The 23306-nt window shown below is 44.6% G+C and overlaps 8 protein-coding genes across 8 annotated transcripts; 2 read left to right on the plus strand and 6 right to left on the minus strand.

Moving 5' to 3' along the window:
- Positions 1 to 225: 225 nt before the first annotated feature.
- GGTG_05273 (hypothetical protein) lies at positions 226 to 1576 on the minus strand (the record flags this gene model as incomplete). Its single annotated transcript, XM_009223072.1, has 4 exons — positions 226 to 492; positions 659 to 692; positions 1156 to 1425; positions 1560 to 1576. The coding sequence occupies 4 exons, from the start codon at positions 1574 to 1576 to the stop codon at positions 226 to 228; spliced, it is 588 nt and encodes a 195-aa protein (XP_009221336.1).
- A 6078-nt stretch (positions 1577 to 7654) lies between these two features.
- On the plus strand, positions 7655 to 8029 carry GGTG_05274 (hypothetical protein; the record flags this gene model as incomplete). Its single annotated transcript, XM_009223073.1, has 2 exons — positions 7655 to 7712; positions 7833 to 8029. The coding sequence occupies 2 exons, from the start codon at positions 7655 to 7657 to the stop codon at positions 8027 to 8029; spliced, it is 255 nt and encodes an 84-aa protein (XP_009221337.1).
- Positions 8030 to 12467: 4438 nt separating this feature from the next.
- GGTG_05275 (hypothetical protein) lies at positions 12468 to 13590 on the minus strand. The gene has a single exon (XM_009223074.1). The coding sequence runs from the start codon at positions 13315 to 13317 to the stop codon at positions 12931 to 12933; it is 387 nt and encodes a 128-aa protein (XP_009221338.1). The 5' UTR covers positions 13318 to 13590; the 3' UTR covers positions 12468 to 12930.
- A 330-nt stretch (positions 13591 to 13920) lies between these two features.
- Positions 13921 to 15654, minus strand: GGTG_05276 (hypothetical protein). Its single transcript, XM_009223075.1, has 2 exons — positions 14802 to 15654; positions 13921 to 14742 (listed from the first exon to the last, which is right to left on the minus strand). Exons 1-2 carry the CDS (start codon positions 15060 to 15062, stop codon positions 14056 to 14058), a joined length of 948 nt encoding a protein of 315 aa, XP_009221339.1. The 5' UTR covers positions 15063 to 15654; the 3' UTR covers positions 13921 to 14055.
- Positions 15655 to 15796: 142 nt separating this feature from the next.
- On the minus strand, positions 15797 to 17091 carry GGTG_05277 (short chain dehydrogenase/reductase). The gene is made up of 3 exons (XM_009223076.1): positions 16854 to 17091; positions 16194 to 16797; positions 15797 to 16100 (listed from the first exon to the last, which is right to left on the minus strand). Exons 1-3 carry the CDS (start codon positions 16932 to 16934, stop codon positions 15883 to 15885), a joined length of 903 nt encoding a protein of 300 aa, XP_009221340.1. The 5' UTR covers positions 16935 to 17091; the 3' UTR covers positions 15797 to 15882.
- A 339-nt stretch (positions 17092 to 17430) lies between these two features.
- GGTG_05278 (hypothetical protein) lies at positions 17431 to 18039 on the minus strand (the record flags this gene model as incomplete). The annotated part of the gene is made up of 2 exons (XM_009223077.1): positions 17431 to 17934; positions 17986 to 18039. 2 exons carry the CDS (start codon positions 18037 to 18039, stop codon positions 17431 to 17433), a joined length of 558 nt encoding a protein of 185 aa, XP_009221341.1.
- A 1084-nt stretch (positions 18040 to 19123) lies between these two features.
- Positions 19124 to 22461, plus strand: GGTG_05279 (hypothetical protein). The gene has a single exon (XM_009223078.1). The coding sequence runs from the start codon at positions 19384 to 19386 to the stop codon at positions 22177 to 22179; it is 2796 nt and encodes a 931-aa protein (XP_009221342.1). The 5' UTR covers positions 19124 to 19383; the 3' UTR covers positions 22180 to 22461.
- A 1-nt stretch (position 22462) lies between these two features.
- On the minus strand, positions 22463 to 23144 carry GGTG_05280 (hypothetical protein; the record flags this gene model as incomplete). Its single annotated transcript, XM_009223079.1, has 2 exons — positions 22463 to 23009; positions 23128 to 23144. The coding sequence occupies 2 exons, from the start codon at positions 23142 to 23144 to the stop codon at positions 22463 to 22465; spliced, it is 564 nt and encodes a 187-aa protein (XP_009221343.1).
- Between the last annotated feature and the right edge of the window lie 162 nt (positions 23145 to 23306).

The raw sequence follows: 23306 nt of genomic DNA on the forward strand, positions 1-23306 counted from the left end.
TATTAAATATATTTTAAATGGGCTTTCCGGCGTAATAATTGTAATTAAAGCTTAATTGTAACCGCACCGGGCGGTTTATAATTTGGGGGCTAAGCAATTATGCACGTAAAATGTTGCGTTGGAATTAAATTTTTGGTAATAAATAAATTCGTAATTGCAACTATACGGTTTCGATGGGTTTCCGTACTAATTGCGTTCCAACCCTTGGATAATTATAATATTATATTATTTATTGTTATAAAAGGGAAAAATGCTTTTTTTTTGCTTTTTTTTATATTTTAATATAATATGTTTATTTTTATAAATCGTTATTGTTATTAATTGGTTGGCTAAATGTAAACGTAATTCCGGTTGTAAAAAGGTTAAACGGGACCGGTATAAAGCCGGGCCGGGCTGGTTAAAATGCAAGCGGTTAAAGTAAAAGTAAAGCGGAAGCTTTATAATTTGGAACAAAAATAAAATTGGTATTAATGGTTGCGGTATTGCTAAATGCTATTGGGTTGTTAGCGGTTTAGCTTTTGTTTATTCCTTTTGTTCCTTTTATTTTGTTAAAACCGAAAAAAGCAAAATTTGGGTTTGTAAAGTATTGGTTTATTGTAAAAGCGGGTTTAAAAAAGTTTAACGTTTTTTTATTACGGAATTTTCGTAATTTGCTTACCCGTTTTTTAATTAAATTTTTTTTGTTTTTATTGCTTTTAGCAAAAAGCCGTTCCGTTTGCGTTTTATTAGCAATTTTAAATTAAATAAATTTTTTTTTTGTAACGGCTAAAAGGGGCTAAGCAAAAAGCAGATAAATGCAGAAAAAAAAAGGTAAAAGCGGTTGGTTAATTTGTTTGGTTTAATTAAAATACGCGTTCGTTTTTTATTTTTAAAGCAAATTATTTCGGCCGGTTTAAAAACGCGTTTTTAACTTTTTTAACTTTTTTTTTTGCTACGGGGTACGTTTATTAAAAAGCCGGGTAATTGCTTTCGCAATTGCAACATTTTGGCTCGCTTTTTTTTGCAATAAATTAATTGCTATAAATCCAAAACCGATTTTGCTTCCCCAACTTCGCAACGGGAAAACGCCATTAAATATAGCAAATTTAACATTAAATTCAAACTTTTCGCTTCCGGCTCGCCACCGGACGTATGTCCGCGCGCGAACGCGCTTACGGCGCGGTTGCTAGCAGCGCTAATAACCCCGAAAGCGGCGGAACGGTTACTAACCGCCCTAAAATTAGCAATAATATTATTATAACTAATGCTTTTAACCCTTTCCCAACGCGTATTTGCATTGCAAATTTAAAAAACCAATTAATTAAAATATTAAAGCTTTTCGTGCCCCCCGGTAGCACTAAATTAATGTTTAAAATTGTAAAGGAATAAATTAAAACCGTAACAAACGCGTTCGAAACGCGGTTTTGCAACCATTGCAACCATATGCTTAACCATTTTCGCATTATAAAAAACGAAATTATCGCTAAAATACGCAACGTTTGCAAGCAAATTATTAATTACGCTTTGGTTTTAGCAATTGGTTTACCGCAAAGCGGTTAAACCGGCAATTACCCGCTTACAATCCGCTTTTACGCATTTTTTAATACCGGCCCCCCCCCCCCCCAAAATATATTTTTACGCGCATTAAACGCAAAATTACCATTTTAACCAAAAACGCTTTTTTTAAAATTGCAAACCGTATACCCGTTAAAATTACCATTACATTAATTAAAAAGTTTGGCAATAACGTAAAAGCAACGCGCAAGCTTTTTAACGGTAACGTAATAATTTTATTTTATACAATTACCGTTAAATATACAAAAAATACCGCGTAAATTACCAAAGTATTTGGTAGCAAAGCAATATATTAAACCCAAATTTATAACGTTATAATTAAAAGCATTTAATAAAATGCAACCAATAATAATAACATTTTATTGCACGAATTTAAAGCGCATAATATTGGGGCCGAAATTAATTCCATTTATGTATGGAACGCCCGGTAACCGGAAAAATACGTTACGATATTAGCCAAAATTACATTTCCCGTTGTAGCTTAAACCGCATGCAATAACGGCTTTGTATTTAAAAGCGAAATTTTTAACGTCGAACCGTTTGTAACAAAAGCGAAAGCCGTTTAATGCTATAAATATTACGGGTAAAAATATAAATCGAAATTTTGCAAAAAAACGGCCTATTGCCCGTATTGCGTTAAACCGTTGCATAGCAACGGTAAAGCCGGGGAATTTTTATACCCGTTGTACGGGGGTTAATTTATTACAAAAAAAAGCAAATCGAAATGTTGCAATTGCGAAAGCAACCACCCGGTTTTTTTAACGAAAATGCCCCGCAACGAAAAAAAAAATTAAAAAAGCCAAAAATACATTTTTAAACCGGCCAAAACAATTTGCTTTAAAAACGGGAAACAAGCGCGCACCTTAACCAAATTAAATAAACCATTTTACCATTTATACCTTTTCGTTTTTTGCATTTATCCGCTTTTTACCCGGCCCCCCCCAACCGTTACAAAAAAAGGATAACTTGTTTAATTTAAAATCGCTAACGAAATGCAAACGGAACGGCTTTTTATTAAAAATAACGAAAGCAAAGGAAAATTCTTTAGCCAGAAAACGAATAAGCAAATTATAAAAATCCCGCAATAAAAAAACGTTAAATTTTTTTAAATTCGCTTCCAAATTAAACCAGTATTTTACAAACCCAAATTTCGCCTTTTTTGGCTTTAACAAAATAGCGGAAATAAAGGGAACAAACGAATGCCGGGCCGTTAATAACCCAACGGCACCTAGCAATACCGCGGTTACCAATTCCAACCTTACCAATGCGCCAAATTACAAAGCCCCCTTTTTTTTCCCCAATTTACCCCCACCCTAACCGTTTGCATTTTAGCTAACCCAATTCGGCCTTATACCGGCACCGTTTAGCCTTTTTGCAACCGGAATTACGTTTACTTTTAGTTAACCTATTAACGATAATAATAACGTATAAAATTAAACATATTATATTAAAATATAAAAAAAAGCAAAAAAAAAAGCAATTTTCCCTTTTATAGCAATAAATAATACAACATTTTAACCATTTAAAAGCCGGAGCGCAACCAGTACAAAAACCTTTTAAAACCGTACGGTTGCAATTACAAGCTTATTTATTACCAAAAATTTAATTCCAACGCAATACTTTACGTGCACAACCGTTTCGCCCCCAAATTGTAAACCGCCCGGTACGGTTATAATTAAGCTTTAATTACAATTATTACGCCGGAAAGCCCATTAAAAATATATTTAATATATTTTTTAAATTTTAAAGCAAGCCCCAATTAAATAACGCTTTTTATTATAATCGTTACTTACCCAACCTAAAAATATACAATCCTTACAAGCAATTTTAATTTTTATTACTTAATTTAAAACTTACATAATAAATATAACGCAAAAAGCAAAACCTTTTTGGAATTAGCACGCCGCAAACAATTTAAATTAGCAACGTTTTACAAAAAAGTTACGAAAAAAAAACGAAAAAAAAAAAATAGCACAATTAATTACGCTTGGGTAACGCAACAATTTAAAATAAAATATTTAAAATAAAACAATATAATAAAAAAGTTTAACCATTTATTCCAAATATTTTGCATTTTTTTTTTAAACCGCAATAATTCCAATTCCAACAAATTAAAAGCTAAAAATGGAAAAACGTTAAGTTAATAAAAAAATTAGCAAAAGCTAAAGCCAAAATGGCTAACAAATTAATAATAACCGGAAACATGCATAACGTTAAAGCTATAAATAAAAAAATTAATAAATTAATGCAACAATTAACCCAATTTGCTAACCAGTTAGCCTTTTAACGGAAACCAAACCCTTTTAACAAACGCGCCCCTTACTAAACACAAAAATTCGACGATTTCCGTAAAAAAGCGAACCGTTTGCAACGCGCTTTTATTAAAAACAAAACGCAAATAATATAAAAAGCGCACAAAGCCGCAAATAAAACATTTATTAAAAAAAACGCTAAATAATATTTAACCATTAAAAAAGCGTTGTTTTTGTAACGGAATAAAATATTAAAAAAAACGGCGCACTTTAAAAATTCGAAAAATGGGCCCGTTTAAAAAGCTTCCAAAAAAAAACCCGAATTGGTTACCAAATTTAATTAAAACCGGAAAAAATCCGAACACGCTTTATAGCTACCAAAAAAAAGCCGAAATTTTATTATCCAAATTTTTCCTAAACCCGTTAATTAATATTTCCAATATTAACAAAACCAAATTTCCGAACCACTTTTTCCTAAACCTTTTTTAAATGCCCGTTTTCGTTACCCCGTAAAACATTATAAAAGCAACGGGCCATACCAAACCGTAAAAAGCTACGGGCTAAAACCATTTCCCGAACGGGTTATTTAAAGCCGTTAAATTGCCGGGCGCAACCGCTATCGCGAAATTTGCTAACGCAACGATCGCTACAAATTATTTTCCAAAGCGTTTTAAAAAGCCCTTACGGTAATATTACCTAAACCAAGCAAAATTACCAAAAAAAGGAAATAAACCGGGGGATAAAAGCTTATCGCTTTATTGTTATTAATTTTAAAAGCCATTAAATTAACCATAGCAAAACGAATTGTTAATAAAGCGAAAAAAAAAGCATTTTTTTTAATGGCCAAATGGGCAATTAACGGGTTAAAAGCACGGAATTAGCAATTTAAAAAGTAATAAAAGCAATAATTGTAGCATGGAACTACGGCATTACCGCGTTATTATTACAATTTAACCTATTCGAAGCATTCGATACCGTTAACCACTTCCAATTGCTAAATACGCTAAAAAAATACGGTTTTTTTTTACCAATTATAAAATGGGTAAAAAGGTGGCTAGCAAATAAAACGGCCATTTTGCAATTTAACGGTAACATTTTAAACCCAATTCCAATTCGAACCGGAATTTTCCAAAGCTTTTTTTTATCCTTTATACTTTTTATTATATATATTGCATTATTATATAAAAATTTTAAAAGCATTTTAAAAATTTTCGTTACCGGTTTTGCCAATAATACCAATTTATTAGCAATAAAAAATACCGCAAAGGATACGGCCCGCTTTTTAAAAGCAATTTAGCCAAAATGCAAAATATAAACAACCAAACACGGCATAAAATTTAACAATATTAAAACCGAATTAATTTATTTTAACAAAAACGAGGATTTGCCCGTAATTTAATTCGGCAATATAACGGTAACTTTTAGCCAAACGGTTAAATTTTTCGGGGTTTGGCTAAACGCCCGTTTTAATTTTAAAAAATATATAAAAAAAGCAAAAGGCAAGCAAAAAAAGCAATAGCTAGCATTTATTTAATTTATTTCGTTAACGTAAAGCAATACGTTTGTAAAAAAAAAGCTTTTTTATAACGTAATATATTGCACGGCTTTAGCATATAGCGCAATAGCTTTCCATATAACTATACCGGCAACGGGCCGCTTTAAAAACGCCGCCAAACAATTTTAAAAAAAATAGCGCGCGTATTTAAAAACCATTGCCGGGGTTTACAAAACCATTTTATTAGCTAATTTCGAAATTAAATGCTTTACCCCCCCAATCGATTTGTATTTAAACGAAAAGGTATTAAAAGCAAAAAAAAAATGGAAAAAATTTAAAATAAAAAACGTAATTTAAACCGGTATCGATAAAATGCAATAATATTTTCGATAATTAAAATATTGTAAAAAAATAAAAGTACTATACCCATTTAGCTTAGCAAGCAAAAACCGGTAAGCGCAAAAATGGAACCCGTTAAAACCTTTTAAACCCAAGCCCGGCCCCGCCCCAGCAACTATTTAAAAAGCGATTAAAATAAAAGCCAATGCTAAAGTATAAAAATTAACGAACCAAAAGTAAAAAAAAAAGGAAAGAAATGGTTTAAAATTAAATGGAACGTTAAATGCAAAAAAATCCGCGCTATAGCAACGAAAACGAACCCATTCCAGCCCGTAACCCCCGCAAATAAACCTAGCTTTAACGGTTTAATGCTAAAAGCATACCAAAAATTTACCAAAGCTTAAAGCGCAATAGCCATTTAATTAAAAACGGAAAAATTGGGATTAAAAGCGTTTTTTTAAAATAAAAACGTTTTTAACGTGCATACGCCCCGTTGCCCGTATAAAACCGGGCAACGGGAAATAACATTTTATTTGCTTGCTAAATGCCTTTTTTATACCAAATGGAAAATAAATTTGGGCTGGAAAAATATAAGCTACCGCAAAGCATATTTTAAACGATAGCAATAAAAAATAAGCATTATTACCGGAATTAATACGAACCAAAACGGCCTTTTTTTTGCCCCCCCCTTTTTTTTGCCCCCCCTTTTTTTGTTAACAGCACGTTTGGCAATTAAAACAAGCAAATTTAACGATTTTAAAGTGGTAAAAAAGAACGACCAATTAAAAACGCAAATACCAAAAAAACGAACCGTTCCAAATAAATAACCCAACGCTAAATTAATAACCAAATATAATTATTTTAATTATTAACCCAATATAAAAAAGCTACAATTATACGCCCAATTATACCTAATAACATTTAATAGCAAATTTGGAAACGAATTGTTGCTTTACATGTTTTAACGCGTGCGGATTCTTTCCCGCGCCATTTCCAGCACCCGGTTAAAAAACGCCAGGTTATTTTTATTATTACTTTGTTTTACAATCGCTATATTTAATTATTTATATAAATTAAAAAGTGCAAAAGCAATAAAAACAATATTATTACCGAAAAAGGACCGGCACTTACCAATTGTTAAATTTGCGCAAAAGCGAACTTTTTAACTTTTAAATCGTTAGTAACTTCCGCAGCATCGTTAGTACGCAATAAAGCGTTAAAAGCCTTCGAAGCGTAAAAAGCAAAAGTTTAAAGCATTAACACCATATTGCCGGAAAAGAACCGTACAAATTCCGAACCAGCAGCACCGGTACTTATAAAAACCTTAGCGCCAAAAAAAAAGGCATTCGAAAACGGCTAAAGGCAAAACCAATACCGGTAAGCACCCTGGATTTGTTAAGCCCGTTTTTATTAATACGTTGGAACGTGTAAACCTTAATAATTAATGCGTTATAAACCGCTTAGCACCGCACCATATCGTTAACGAACCGATAAAGGATAAAAAACCAATAAAATTAAAGCAATTTACCAAATATTTGCGGCAATTATTTAACCCGAAATTGCGCATATCTTTAACTTTAAAAAGCGATTAATAATATTTGGCAAAAAGCACGGCCGTAATACGAACTTTTTTAATAACAACGGGGTAAAGCTAAAAAAAAATACGTTAATAACCCGGTTAAATAATAAAAAAAAAAGAAAAAACGATTTACCGTATTACACCGGATATTTTAATTGGTACAAAAACAACAAAATAATGCATCCGTATTTGGAAAAACCAACAAATTAGCAAACAAAAAAACTATTCGAAATTATAAAAAAAACAAACCAATTTTAAAATAACAAACCGCAATTTTGCCAAACCGCTTTTTTTTTGCTTTGCTTTTTACCCAAACCATTAAATAAATAATTAATGCAATTTACGCAAATGTTACGCGCAAAACTAAATAATTAATTAAAACGCAAGCAAAAAAAAAACGAAAAAAGCATTTACGTTATTCGATAATAAAGCAAAATGCTTTTAAGGATTTTCGTTAAAGCGTTTATCGTTTTACAAATTATAAATTTGTATCGTTAAATAAAAAAATTAAATTAAAATAAAAAAACGAAAACAATTTAGCGGCAAAAAAATAAAAAAAAACGAATTATATAATTAACGTTAATTTGCGCGTTGCCGCCGTTATTATTGCTAGCGCTAAAAAAGCCATTGTTATTATCGGGCATTTTTACCGGGAAAGTACGGAAAACGGGCCGGGCAAAAAAAGCGTTAAAAATAACGGAATTGGAAAAAGGAAAAATAGCAATTACCGCCCAACCATTATTACAAACGCCGTTACCGCCGCGGTTAACGCGTTTAGCAAAATTAACTTTGGCCGTACTTTTTTTTTAAAAAAAGCCGTTAATTAACATTGCAACCAATTAAAATTAAAAGTAAAATTGGAAATGGCCAAAAGCAAAAAAAAAAAAGTGCAACCAAACGCTAAAAATAAAAAGCGCGTTAAAAAAAATTGGAATAATAAAAATTAATTAAAAGCAATGCAATAAAAAAGTAACGGTTAAAAAAAAAAAGCATTATAACCAAAAAAAAAAAAATTAAAAAGGAAAAGGTAAAAAAGGAAAAAAAAAAAGAAAAAAAAAAGGAAAAAAAGGAAAAAAAGCAAGTAAAGCAAAAAAAAGGCACCAGCGAAGGAATAACCTTTCCAAACCCGTTTAAAGCTACCACGCCGGCAAAAAAAGGCACAATTACTTTCCAAATACAATTATTTACTTTTAACAAAGTTACAAGCACCCGGATAGCAAATATAAAAAGTACCGCCACTTTAACGGAAATAACCAAGCACCGGGCCAATAAAAATACGTACAAAAACGTCGATAAAAATAACCATTAATACCCAATTACATAAAAAAAATAACGATAAAGGATAAGCTATACCATACCGGATACAAACCGCACCCGGAAGCACAACGCAAGGCCGGAAAGCGCGAAACGTTAGCTTTACGCAACAACCACCCGGCTGGCCAAGCTTTTGCTTATTAACGGCAATCGCCGGAATTACCCCAAAGCAATAGCGCTTTTTTAAAACCACATTTTTTATACGTTTTCCTTATAATTTTTCCATATATTAACCTTTACTTTTACTTTACCATTATACCTTTTTGGCCGGGGGCACAAAAACGCCTTTTTGCCGGAACATTTATTAATAATCGAACGAATTACAATAAACGGAGCCAGCGGTTTAATACCGATCCGGTACCGGTTCGTAAGCGCAGGGTTTTCCTTTTTAAGCCAAATTTAAAGGTTTCCCCCACGCATTATTTAGCAATAGCATTAAGGTCTTTTTTATAAATAAAACAAAGTATAAATATATAAATTAATTGCTATAAAACGGGCACAAAAATTATTTTTTTTGCCGTTGCTATGCAACGGCCCGGCGCAATATAAATAACGGGTTATTTTTTTGTAAAATTTCGATTTATGTTTTTACCCGTAGCATTTATAGCATTAGGCGGTTTTTGCCCCAATTGCAAACGGTTTAACGTTAAAAATTTTGGTTTTAAATATTAAACCGTTATTGCATGCGGTTTAAATTGCAACGGGAAATGTAATTTTAACCAATACCGTAACGTACTTTTCCGGTTGCTAAACGTTTTATATATGGATAAAATTAATTTTTGCTTTAATATTTTGCGTTTTAAATTTGTGCAATAATTTGTTATTATCGTTAGCGGCATTTTAACAAACGCTTTTAATTATAACGTTATAAATTTAGGTTTGGTATATTGCTTTATTACTAAATACTTTAATAATTTACGCAATGTTTTTCGTATGCTTAATAATAATTATATAAAATAAAATTATTACGTTATTATTAAAAAGCTTACGGGTTGTTTTTATATTATTACCGAACTTTTTAATTAATGTAATGGTAATTTTAACGGGTATGCGGTTTCTAATTTTAAAAAAAGCGTTTTTGGTTAAAATTGTAATTTTGCGTTTGGTGCGCGCGAAAATGTATTTTGGGGGGGGGGGGGGGGGGGGGCCGGTATTAAAATATGCGTAAAAGCAAATTGTAAACGGGTAACCGCCGGTTTAACCGCTTTATAACAAATTAATTGTTAAAATTAAAGCGTAATTGGTAATTTGCTTGCAAACGTTGCGTATTTTAGCAATAATTTCGTTTTTTATAATACGGAAATGGTTGGGCATACAATTGCAATGGTTGCGGGTTTGCGTTTCGAACGCGTTTATTACGGCTTTAATTTATTTTTTTACGATTTTAAGCATTAATTCGATGCTACCGGGGGGCATAAAAGGCTTTAATATTTTAATTAATTGGTTTTTTAAATTTGCAATGCTAATGCGCGTTAGGAAAGGGTTAAAAGCGTTGGTTATAATAATGTTATTGTTAGCTTCGAAGCGGTTAGTAACCGTTTTGCCGCTTACGGGGTTGCTAACGCCGCTAGCAACCGCGCCGGAAGCGCGTTCGCGCGCGAATATATGTTCGGTAGCGAGCCGGGGGCGAAAAGTTTAAATTTGATGTTAAATTTGCTGTATTTAATGGCGTTTTCCCGTTGCGAGGTTGGGGAAGCAAAAAGTCCTTTTTCGTAATTGTTGCTTTATTTAAATATAAAATAATTTTTTTTTAAAAAAAATTGCTAAAATATGCAAAAAATTATTTGAATTTATGAAAAAACTTATGCAAAAATTAACTTAACATAACTAATTAAGTTAATTAAGTAAGTTAATTTTTTTTAAGTAAGTTATTAATTAGTTACACCGTTAACTTTAACTAACTTACTTACAAAAGTTATGAATTTAACTTATAACTTTTAACTTAATTCCTAACCCTGGGTGCAAGCCAAAAGCCATGCACCAATTTATTATATATCCCCTTTTTCCCGGGTTGCTTCCGTTATAAAAGCCCAAGCCAAAAAGGGCTAACCCTTGTACGCTAAGAATTAAAACCCGGCTTTTTTACAACCTTTTAAATGCTAAAAAACTTTTTCGTTATTTAACAAAGCCTTTTCGGTTTGTAAAAGCTAAAAAAAACTTTAAAAATCCAATTTTTGCTTTGCATGCACGTATGTACCATTCCGGTACGGCACCGCTACGGGAAATCCAGCTTTTTACCGCGTGCTTTGCTAGCAAAAAAAACCTTTATAGCGTTTTTTAAAGTAACCCGTTTTTCCCGCTTTACGAATAAAGCTTGGGTTATAAATGCAATAGCTTTGGGTTAAATTTAAACCGGGTTTATAAACCGTTGCATTTACGGCAACGTTTTAAAACGCAAATAACGGGTTTTCGTTACCCCGTATGCTAATTAACGGCCGGGTTTACACCGGGTTTAGCGGGTACTAATTACGGGATTGCTACAAAAATAAAATTATTTAATGTTATTACGTTTTTAAAAATTTACGTAATAAAATTATAAAGCTTTTAATTTTTTTCGGTTAAAAAGCTTTTTGGTTAAAGCGCTTTTAAAAACGTAAAAAAACCGTTGCCGTTAATAAAATTACCAAAATTTTAAAAGTTTAACCCCCGGTGCTGGCCCGGTATCGCTTTTTATCCCAATGGGCTAAAAATTCGGTTAACGGCTTTTTTTTATTGCTAACGCATTGTTATTAAAGCTAACCCGGCCCGCTTTTCCTTTCGAACGTTGCTTAAATTTGCTTTAACCTTATTTAAAAACCCCGTTAAGTTCGCTTTTTTTTGCGTACCGTTAGCAAAAGCGTATTCGAAATATTAAAACTTAAAGGTTTTAAAGCGGCTGTAAACGTAAAAAAATTGGGCTTGGCCGCTTTTTATTTATTAGCCGTTAGTAACCATTTTTGCCCGCTTTTTTAAAAGCTAAAAATTAAAGCTTTTTTTTGTAAAATCCGGCGGGTATAAAAATTGCTGCCAACCTAACGTACTATTTAACATCGTTTTGGTAATAATTAATAAGCCAAAACGATAAACCTTTGTTAATTGTTACGGTATAACCTTAATGGTAATAAACGCCGTTATAAAAAAACGAAGTTATTAATAAAGGTGCAAAAAGGATTTAAATGGAACCTTTTCCCGTAATCGCCGAAGGCACTATATACCACGTGGCTACAACCACACAAGCTACCAAAGCGGTGCAGGCCAAAAGCCATGCACCGATTTATTACATAAAGCACTTAAAGAATATTAAGTAATAGTACGTAGTTTAATAAATTAATGGGATTTACAAATATTTTTGGTACGGTTTAAATGCTTGCTTTAAAGGTTATTTAAAAGCTAACTTAAATTAATTAATACTAATACATTTATTAAAAACTATTTAGGATAATGAAAACCCCTTCTTTTTTATACTTTTTGTAGCCCTTTTTAACTTTGGTTAATACGTACACCTTGCAACCGTATCGCCGGTGCCCGTGGTAATGCGTATAATACGGTCCCATATCATACGTATCACCCTGGAGTCACGTAACCAGGAGCGGGGTAACCCCTCCTGCTAGCCTGTGCAGCCACTTCTCCTGGCCTCCTTCCTGGGCCATGGTTGTTAGTCGTAACAGCAAGCGGAAATAGAAATTAAAGCGCAGGTTGCGGCTTTGCTGGCCCCCTGCAAAAAAACTGCATGCGGGAAAACGGTTAAGTCCCGGACAAAGCCTTTACAAACAATCGAGCAAAGGAAAAAAAAATAAGCGCAACTACCGGTTCAACACTGCTACGGAAGCGCAACGCTATAAAAGCGGAACGCAAGCGCAGGGTTTTCCTCCTCAAGCTTAACCCAAGGGTTTTTCCCCACTTATGTGCCAAGCAAAAGCATTAAAGTTTTTTTAATAAACAAAACAACGTATAAATAAATAAATATATCAAGTAGCTTTAATAAATACACCGGTATTAATTAATTTAAGCTAGCTAATACTATGAACGCTTTCTTTAAGCTGCTTTACTTTAGGAGCAGTGCAATTTTGTTTGTAACAATGCTACGGGGTTGGAGGGGCTTTAAAGCCACCCTATCCCGATAACCTACGCGGGTCCGGCGAAGCTTATCGGGCGTGAGGGTAAATCTTGCTGCGAAGTCGGAGGGGCTTAGTGTGGTCGTGGCCCGGCTTCGGCCAGAGCCTTTTACTCCGGGCACCAGCCTGTAACAACGCGCAACAAAAAATTATGACGCAACATTAAAGTTTTGTTTAATAAGCTGTTGTTGTGCGATCAAAAAGGCAAGCTTACTTTTTGCTGGCTGGTAGCAAGAGGCCGGCTATATACTGGGTTGGTCGTCGCCCGGGTGTAGGACTAAGGATTGTACCGCGAGACTGCCCCTAGTTCTCTTTCCCCTCCCAAACCTCGACATTGCCAATAACGACAACGCTCTGCCGCTTCCTGTCCCAGAATCCTGCCTCGTCAGCCGCGATGGCAGCCTTGGCTTCGTCGGTGTTCAAGGATTGAACAAACGCGCCAAAAGCCTCCTCGCTCTCGCAGGTGATCTCGGCGATAACGTCGTGAAACATGGAGTCGGGGGAGCCGGCGAGGAACACGGGCTTATCATCCGGGCCCTCGTGCTTCGGGTACCACCTTGTGTGCTTCAGCGGGGCGGCGTCGCCCGCGAGCTTGGCCATGAGGTGCATGTGCTGCTCGTAGCGGGATTTGAAGTAGTCGTGGGTGATGCCGTCCTTGCGCCCGGCGAGGACCATAACTTTGTAGACCATGTTGAAGGGAGTGGTAGCTAGGCGCGCCGATGAAGGTGTGGTTGGCAGGGTCAGCTGGGAGCCAATGAGTTGGAACGATGAAGGGCGGGTAGGGCTACTGGGATAGAATCTTGGCTGAGCCAAGTCTGCTCCGTGAGTTGAGGATAAGAAATAACATCCTCAAAAAGATGGGATATGGCGGTATTTATAGCAAAACTTGCGCCCCGTTAACACGTTTTGCCCCCAACTTCCAGCACACACACTAACAATCCATAGATATCTCGAACGTACTCGACAGCTCTCTAACTGGCACAGAAGGCATTCGAAAACAGTAGTAGATGGGCGAATGTTCGAGAATTCAGTAGACTTTCTCTCTAAGTTCTACGTCGACCAATCGGGCCCAAGGCTAGCTACCGTCAGCACTGAGTGAGATTAGGCGCGCCTCGTGTGATCCACTGGTTATCTTCCCCCAGCACAGAACGGGCTTGGCGCTGACAACTAAGGAAGGAAGCTGATACTTTAGGCAACGGGAGAATCTAATACGCCCTCGCCATGTAGCTCCTGGCGCTGGAAGCGGATGGGAGGGTGGGGTCTTACGGAAGAAGCGCTTTCTAGGCTATCTCAGGCGTTTCGATGTAATTGAGCGTCAAGCGTAGCGATCGGTGCGGCTACAATCGTGTGGTGGACAATATGGTGGTATTGATGGTACAGGAACTCGCTATCTCATAGGAATGTTCGCAGATCTGCGCTGTCGTAGACTCAGCGACCTGACTGAGGCCTTCCATCACCTAGCTCAGCCTGCCTCAGAGTACTCGGATCCTCCATCTCGGTCGCGAGGCCAAACCCGAGCTCCTGTGGCTGATTCACGTGAGGCATTTCCTGGTAGCCGGTCACTGCTGACTGCGCCGTGTACGCGTACGGACTGTACGGGCTGTACGGCCCCTTCTGGTCGTTGAATGCGCCTCCTGGATGGTGCTTGGGTGTCCCTGATGCTGCCTCTACTGCCTCCCCTGTTCCTGTCTGTTCCTGCCTGCTTCTCTTGCGCCTAAACACCACGATTCCTACAACCAATAGTGCCAAGAGAGCACCCCCGACGGTCGCACCAACTGCGATGCCGGCTATAGCGCCGGAGCCCAGGGCTTGAGGCTCTGCCGCGGGAGTTGGCTGCGGCGACTCAGTAGCTCCAGCAGGCGACGATTGTGCCGGCACAGACGAAGACTGCGTCGTGAGTGGCTGGCTGGGCTTCGGCGCACATGACGCGACGGCGTTTAGAGGCGAGGCTTTGAATTGGGTTTGCCCAAGCGACTGGGAGGGAGCATTGCAGCCGACGGCGATGGTGTTGTCGCTCATACGCTCATATATGCCATCCGCCGATGACAGACAGCACCAGCCCCCGTTGTTCGTCGAATTATCGACTCCCCAAAGAGTAAATGTCGGGTCAGGGCACTGTTCGCGTACTTGTGTTAACAAGGGACCCCGGATTCGAGTCAGGGCGAGGACGGTACCTTTGGCGCCTCCGTTGCCTTCCGGGTGCAGTCCTCCCCCGGAGCACAGCAATAGTTCCCCACATAGGCTCCCTCGCCGGTGCAGACCTGGCCGGCCGGACAGCAGCGGGGCTGGAGACCCCTGCCGCATCGTACTGGCGCCGCCGGAGGGCAGTCACCTTCGTTGCGTAGGGCCCAACCGCCGGTATAGGCGCAGGACTGTGCGTCAACTACCCGGCCGAGGCCTAGTAGGGGAAGGGCCAGCAGCAGCAGCAGCGGCATGGGGCCGCTGGCGTGAGGTTGGCGACTTGGTCAATTTTCGCGGTTTCGGAGGGAGCGAGGCGGGCAATGCGATCGCGTTCCTCAAGGAGTTGAGAAGCCAAAGGCTCGCGCATCAGGATGAGGGTATCGGGAGGAAGAAAATAGAAAACAGAACAAGCGCCGGCAAGTTCGCAGTGGCGGCGGGATGGGCCGGCGGAGACATGATGAGAGTGGGTGGCGGGCCAGGGGTATTCACGCCGAGGTGCAGGGTTGCTGCGCAAATTACCCACGGAGCTGGTGCAACACAGCTTAGGCTATGTGTGGTAGGGCACTCGAGTCGATGTGATCATTTCGGCTTGGCCCGTCTTGGCGATGTCCCCGCGCCTCGTTGGCGGCCAATCGTGCCGCCGCCGTCAGCATCAGCATAAGGGGCGACGGGGCGTGGTGAATACGAATACTCGTTTGTCCATCATGAAGGAGGATGGTCGTCAACCTCCTTGTCTCATCGATTAAAACACCAAAAGCGGGCAGTCATTCCTCGCGAAAGACTGGAGGGACCTGGCCAGGCCGTCACACTATTCAGCAGGGTCGCGTTGGGGTCGTGGGGGCTGAGATATCCCGCAGCGCGCTCAAAGTGGCAAGGCGTCGGCGTTGGCGCTGACTGAAAGTGGCGCTGTCGCCGATTAGCAAGCCCGCTTCCCCACCCAGGTGGCTCGGCGCTATAATCATCAAAGGAGTGTCACATCGCCCATTGTCTCCTGCATTAAAACGTTCGTCATTCCTCTATACGACACAGCCCAAAACTCTACAAGCCAAAAGGCTAGCGCTGCCAGCCGGAAAATTAGTACGTTGAGGGAGTCTGTGCGAGCCTGCCACCGTCCACAACCAGGATGAGTCCATCACAGTAAGAGCCAGCCCGACTCGCCAGGTACAGGACAGTTCCTCCCATCTCGTCGTACCCGCCAAACTTCCTCGCCGGGATCCAACGCGGGTCATTGGGGGACTCGTTCTCGGGCTGGCGTTCGCCGATCATATGGGAAGCGAGTTCCGAAGGAAACACTTGTCCGCGTGTCGCCGGTGGTCAGCAGAGGTCAAACTACGAGAGAAGGCCTTGGGCAGACCCGAGGGACAGGAACGTGATCGACTACTTACACCCTGGAGCGAGCCCGTTCACGCGGATCCCATGCGTCGTCAGCATGGTCGCCGCGACCTTGGTCAACTGGATCAGAGCCGCCTTGCTGCCGCCATACGAGGGCGACGAGCGGATGGACTTGAGGTAGCCGGCGACGCTGGCGATGAAGATTACCTGGCTCTGGATCGAGGGCGCCTTGCCGCCGGGTGTGAGGGGCGCGCCGTAGCCGCCCTTCTCCACAGCCCGCTTGTTGCCGGCGTCGAGCAGCTCGAGGAAGCCGAGCATGGTGAAGTAGGCGCCGGTGACGTTGAGGTGGAAGGTCGCCGTCATGGCTTCCATGTCCATTTCGTCGAACAGGGTCTTCCTCAGCTCCGAGATGCTCTTGGTCGGATCCCAGTGGTTCCCGGGCCCGTACTGACCCGAGTTGCACACTACGAGGTTGACATAGCCCGTGTCGGCTGCCACTTTGTCCACCGCGGCCTGGATGGAGGCTTTTGACGTCACATCACACTGAATCGGAACGATCTTGCCCTCGCTTCCAGCCGCGGCAGTCTCTAGCGCTTGCATGCGGCGGCCTAAGATGAAAACCTTGCTGGCGCCATTGGCGACGAGCGCTTGGGTCATCTGTTGGGGTTAGCATGTGTGCGGCCGACCTAATAACAGCCGAGTGTTCTGCTTACCAATAAGCCGATTCCGGTGCCGCCGCCGGTGATGACAGCGACGAGGCCGTCCACTCGGAACAACGCGGATGCATCTGCCATCTTGTCTGATCTTTTGCCCTTCCTGTTCCTGGTTGGCTAACACTTGCTGATGTTTGCTCCGGACAAGTTTGATCAATCTGCCGATGGGCGATAGGGAAAGCTTGGCTTTCTTGGAGTAGGACACGAATATGTTATGAAATCACGAACGACGATTCCGATATACCACCAAAGGTATGGGGGAATATATAGCCAACGTGCTTACGACGTCGGGCTTTAGGTTCGGAGAGGGGTGTCCCCGGACGGAGATAAGCGTCGTTGATTTGGGGAACTCCGCGCCCGGCTCTGGCTTCGCGAGCGCCCTTCCAACGTCACCCTGCGCTAAAGAAGCCGTGCATTGCTACCCGATACCCTGATCGACTGGGCCTACCCTAGAGAGGGTCGAGTAATGGTCGGGTCAATCAGCTGTCGCCCAGCTGGGTGAGTATGACGGACAGTGATAGGATAGGATCATGAACATTTTGATTTCTCCTGGCCTCCCGGCAGTGCAAGACGCTAACTATTCGTCTTCCTCATCATCCGCTGCCTCGGATGCCTTCTCAGTGGCGGCCTCTTTGCTGGCCTTTTTCGCAGGAGCTCCGATGTTGATGCCACTCTTCCCGCCGATAGACTGGCTGCTGTCGGAGCCCTTTGTGATGCCGAGGTTCCCGCCGATGTTGGTCACGCCGCGGTTCGGGTCGATGGTGATGCCGGCGTTATTCTTGAACTTTTCCGACTCCTTGACCGCTTCGACTTCCTCAGCCTTGGCTGCAGCTTTCTCTCTGCCCTCGACCGCCGTCTCGTCGGCCTCTTCCTCCTCACCATCGGAAGCGGCCTCGTCGGCCTCATCGTCTTCTGTGATCGTGACGCTCCCATCTTTTCCAATGTTGACGTCCCCGTCCTTCACCCCGACCACTTTTCCCTCTCTTACAACCTCAACGTCCCCTTTATTTCCTCCCTCCTTCTCTTCCTCTAGGAAGGGCTTACCACCGACAATGATGTTGGCCCGACCCGCGAGGCTCCCCTATATGCACTGTCAGCCAAGCAGACTTCAATACAAACGTGGAAGCGTTACGATGTCCAGCGACCTCGGTTCCTGAATGCAGACTGCCAGCTGCAGGGTGGCCATAATGGCCAGGCACGGCCTGGACAGCAACATCTTGACTCAAAACAACGTCCGGCGCCAATGATGAACGAGCCGCACAGCGGGAGTTGGAGGCGTGTGAGTGAAGCCGGGAGCAAAGGGCTGGGCGTCAGAACACAGTTCTCCACCGGGGGGCAAGAATAAGATGTGAAAACAAGCACTCGGTTGCTTAGCTAAGAAATATGACAACCTTGCAAGCAAACGCCGAGAAGGGAGATGCGAATGAAGGAAATGTTGCAATACTGCCCTAGGAAGGTCACGGCGATCAAGCCAAGACATGATCATATATGTATCTATTTTCTCGACGGGTCGACTAGGGAGGATTTCCATACTTGATCGACGTCCTCGAGACAGATCACGCATATCGGTTTCCGGAATCCACATGGCGTTCGCCGCTGGCTTCCAAGGATTTGCCTCCCAGTTGCTTTGGACATCACCGGGAGCTCAAGGCCGGAGGAGACCTGGAATAGCATTGCCTGTCCCGCAGAGCCTGTCCAGAATGCGAAAGCGGCAAAACGGGAAAGTTTGAAAGAGAAACTCTAGGATGGATGGGTTTCATGCGCCTGTTCGCATCGGGGTTTTGCGGTCACGAAGCTTGCCGACGTCGAGCCTGTGTGAATTGGTGCACTCTTTCTCTTCCTCGCCCCTGACAAAGTCTTGGCGTTCCCCAGGCTTGGCCTCAAACGCAAACTCGAAACATGGCGAGGTGGGTTCTTGGCGAGTAAGTTGGCAGGTGGAAGGGCCGGGGTCGGGACATGTCAGAAATGACAGCCCAGGTGAACGGTTCACTGCCAAAGGGAGGGCTGAGGGGGCGCTCCCTTGCGAACAATGAAAGGGGGCACCATAACACAAGACTTGCAATATGTCGATTTCCCGATTTGAGGCAAGGTTGCAGGGCTCTTGATTCGGAGCAAGATGAGTATAGTCACGTGGAAAGTCACTTGGTACTGCAGGGACCTGGCCACGCACAGGCTATTTGCACCTGCGACACCAGAATAACACCGCACTTTTCCTATTCTGGCATCTTGATGCAGGTCACCCCAGACAGAGTGTCTAAATTGACCCACTCCAAAAAGAACCTCGGTTGTCCTCTCATGGATCCTGCGTTTCGTATTTCTCAGTTCTCCCGCTCTGAAAATCACCCGCGATTCACCCGCACAACAACCGAGAAATCGCCTGGAGGACTGGGCCTTTGCGCTTGGCTGGAGCCGATTGATAGCTGAGAGCTGCGAGGACGAACAGCGTGCGCATCTCCGTCCCGCTTGCTGGTGTGCCCTGGAGCACCAAGGCAGCGCGCGCGCGCGTCCTGGGCGCCGCCGGCGGCCAGCCATGGCGCCGCCAAGTTTCCCGCCGCCTGCGGCTGTTCCCACAACCGCCTCTTCGACCGCGACTACGACCGCCACCGAGGACGGCGGCCTTTTCGTTGGTGCCTCTGGTAGCCCTGTAGCCCCGAGCGTCCCGGCTACCTCTGCCCCTGAGACGTCATCAGCCCCCCCGATCCGACAGCAGCCGCCGCCGCCGCCGCCGCCGGATCTGCAGGATGTCCCGGCATCTCGCGCCTCAGCCGAACAACAACAGCTTCCCTCCCCAACAGCCAGTATCCATCAGCACGGCGGCCTGAAATACGAGCCGCCTGCGGGCGTGTCGTCGGCCATTGCGTCGGCGCATAACACTCTGCAGGTGTTAGAGGCCGTGGCCAGCACCTCCTCGGCTCCGCCCTCAGCCCCTGTGCTGCCTGATGCTGCCAGTCTGCAACAGCAGCAGCATGAGTCACACCAGCAGCACCAGCACCATTATCCTGTCCTGGCCCCGTCGCCCCATGGCCTCGAGGAGCAGCATCACCAGCAACAGCAGCAGCAACGGCTGCAGTACTCAGCCTCGGCCGCTGTCGCCCATCATGATCAGAATGGCAACCCCCACGGCTATGACCACCACATGCAGTACTCCCCGCCTGCGGCGTCGCCGACAACGCCAGGGGGCAACGTGCCACAATCCGGAGCAGCCATGCATCCGCATGTCAAGCAGACTCGGCTGCGGCGCGCATGTGACATGTGCAGCGCGCGGAAGGTCAAGTGCGATGAGGCTGGCCCGCCGTGCAAGCCGTGCAGATCGCTTAATGTCGAGTGCACATATACGCGCGAGATGAAGCGCCGCGGCCCTCCAAATAAGCATGCTGAGGCGGCTAGGGCAAAGCGTACCCGCATGGAGGCCGCGGTGGGAGCAGCTCCAGGCTGGAACAATGCCGCGGAGATGTCTACCTCGATATCATCTGGCACTGGGCTCGGAGGCCAGACGCGACAACAGTCACACGAGCAAGCGCCGCAAGGCACGCAGCCTCAGATCCAGCAGGGGCCTAGTCCCCCTCTCGACGCAGAGTCCATCGCCCCGTGGCCTACCCTCGCGCTTCTGGTGGACGACTTTTACACCTACATCCATCCGCTGATCCCATTTCCTCACGAGCCAAGCTTCAGGCGCTCGTTCGCGGCCCGCGAGGACAAAACCGACCCCGAGTTTCTAGCATTGCTGGCCAGCATGATCGCCACGCTAGTGGCCTCGTTTCCCCGCGCTGCGCGACTACACCTCAAGTCGCAGCGGAATGCGTCTCTCTTCCCTCGGGCAATTGCGCTCATTGAGCGGTGTCGGGCCGTGGCCATGATGGCACGTGGCCCCATGTTTGCTGGCAAGGAGTCAATGTCGGTAAACGACGCCGCCACGAGCTACTTTCTCGGCCTGGCGTCTGCGTACATAATGCAGTGGAAGATGTGCCGCCGTTTCTTGGCCGAGTGCCTTTGCTTCGCGCAGGAGCTCGGTCTGCATCGCTGCAGACATCTTGACCCGGTCCTGGGCCCCGGTGGTCTCGAGTACGGCTCGCCTGACCAGTCGGTGGATCATATCAAGGATCAGATTGGCAAGCGCATCTTTTGGGTGATGCTCGTGGGCGTGAGGTCACTGGTGCAACTGGGCGCCACTCATAGCGAGCTGCCACTGCCCCCGCCTACACCGGCGGAGCCCTACCCTGATTTGCCGCTTGAGGTTGACGACGAGTACATCACGTCATCAGAGATCCTACCACAGCCCGCCGGCCGTGTCTCGCTTCTGACGGGATTCAATCAGGGCATCAAAATATACATGACCATGAACCCAATAGTCAGCGTTGAGCTGTCGTATGGAATCAACAGTCTCTCGCTCGAGGACCAGGAGGAGATGCTTATGAGCTGTCTCCATGCGGCCAAGCATGCCACGGACGATCTGCCTCCAGAGTTGAAACTTAATATCGACCCCGTCCCCTCCGGTTTAGACGCTAACAATGGCACTGCCCCTGGCCATGCCGGATCGTTGCTTGCCCTGCCGCTTGCCGAGGCGTTTGCGGATGCGCCGGGTTTCCAGTACTTCCCGCCGGCATATCCCAACTCACAGCCGGCAAACGACGTTCGACGTGTGATCGAGAACCAGCCTGAACGGCGCAGGCTGCTGCAGTTTGAGATACAGAAGGCAAACATATACGGGTCTCAGCTGGCCACGCGCTCTTACTACGTGGAGAGGTGCTTTAACCTTCGAGACGCCCACCGCGCCCGGGTGGCGAGTTACACGGGCATGGCGAGGTCTGATCCGGCCCAAGCTGACCAGCGGGCTTCGATGGAAGACCTTGACCGCCGGCTGGCTAGGGCTGATGGTGGCGCCAGCACCGACCCGTGGGCTTCGGAGCGGGAGCTCATCGTGCAGAATCTTTTGATTGTTCTCGCATCGATCCCACAGCGTAGCATGGAGCCCAATGGCGGGTCGATCATAAACAAGATTCGGCAAGTAGCATCGACACTGCTGGCCGACGCACCCGAGCGCAAGGGTCCTGTTGCCGTCAGGTCCGAGGAGATGTTGAGACACTTTGTCGACATACTCCTACGCCTGGAGAAGACTGGTGGGCCTGGCAGAGGCAGCGGTCCAGCGGTTGCCGCTGCTGCCGCCGCAGGCATCGCAAATGGAACATCGAGTGGCTTCGATTCTGGACTGGACGCTGGAGGTGTCATGACACCAATGGATGAAGAGGAGGAACTGCGCACCTGGGCAGACCTTCGCGAAACACAGATGCGGTTTGCCCAGAACGGCGGATTCATGGCCAACCCCTGACGGTATTTCTACCTTTCACTGGATCAGGCGTTTGCATGAAGAAAAGCAGTATCTGGCGATGGTGCTATCTGTATCTTATTTGGTTGGCCCTTTGGTCACTTTCTTTTGCATTTCTCAGTGGCGTTTTCGGGGCGGCTAGGTGGTGGTTGGTTTATTCGTTTTATATGACCTTGATGATGCCGGCGAGTGTAACCTCCGTCAAATATCGGACTTGTGTCGCGGGAGCTGAATAGAATACAATGCCCAACCCACGGCCTGGACGAGCCTTTCGTCCCAAACCCGCTCAAACCTGTGGCGCCTGCGCCTGTGCGTGCAGAGTAGCGGCCCGCATGCGGATCGGGCCGGCGTCCATGTAGGTTCTGAGCCCTGCCGCCTTGAAGCCCGCGAACCCGCCCTCGCCCTGGCCGACAGCAACAAGCTCGACGACGTTGAACTCGCGAACGGCAATGGGCTGCAACTCCGGGTCCTCGCTCATGATGGTGGTGCTGGTGCTCTCGTACATGACGGTGCGGCCGCCCCCGGGCTTGGCCACGTCCCAGGTGCGGTGCAGCTCGTGGCCGAAGCTGGCCAGCCGCTGGGCGCGCACGAGCAGCAGCGGCAGCACCTGCTCCGTCGTGCTAGGCGGGTTGTTGTTGACGGTGAAGGTGGCGCCCGGCGCCATGACGGCCGTCAGCGCGAGCGCCTCACCCTCGGGGTTGAGCGAGTCGAGGACGGGCAGGAGGTATTTGAGGAAGCGGAGGCCTGGGGAGGCCGAGTCGGGGATCGAGTGGAGGCCGCCCTCATAGAGCGACGTCGTGGCCATTGTGCAGTACTGCTTCTTTTCGGCTGTGCTGTCTTTTCTTTTTCTATTTCTTTCTTCCTAGAGGCGAGAATAGGTGACATACCGATGATCGCAACAACTGTGCCATCATAGTGAGGGCATCGTGGCTTTTTTAAACGTGGACACACGCGTATAACCCGTGCATTGCTCCACTACTCTGATGGCTTGTCCGGCCGTCGGGTGATGTTTGGGAATTATTACAGGCGCCATCTCTCTTGAGTTTTATCCAGACCTGGCTGTCCGTCTACCATGACAGCCTGAGCCATCCGGGACCGGAAGACGGCCGCCGCCTCTTTCCGATCGGGCC

This window comes from Gaeumannomyces tritici (genome assembly GCF_000145635.1).
Source record: "Gaeumannomyces tritici R3-111a-1 unplaced genomic scaffold supercont2.3, whole genome shotgun sequence".
In the NCBI taxonomy this organism is placed as follows: Eukaryota; Fungi; Ascomycota; class Sordariomycetes; order Magnaporthales; family Magnaporthaceae; genus Gaeumannomyces; species Gaeumannomyces tritici.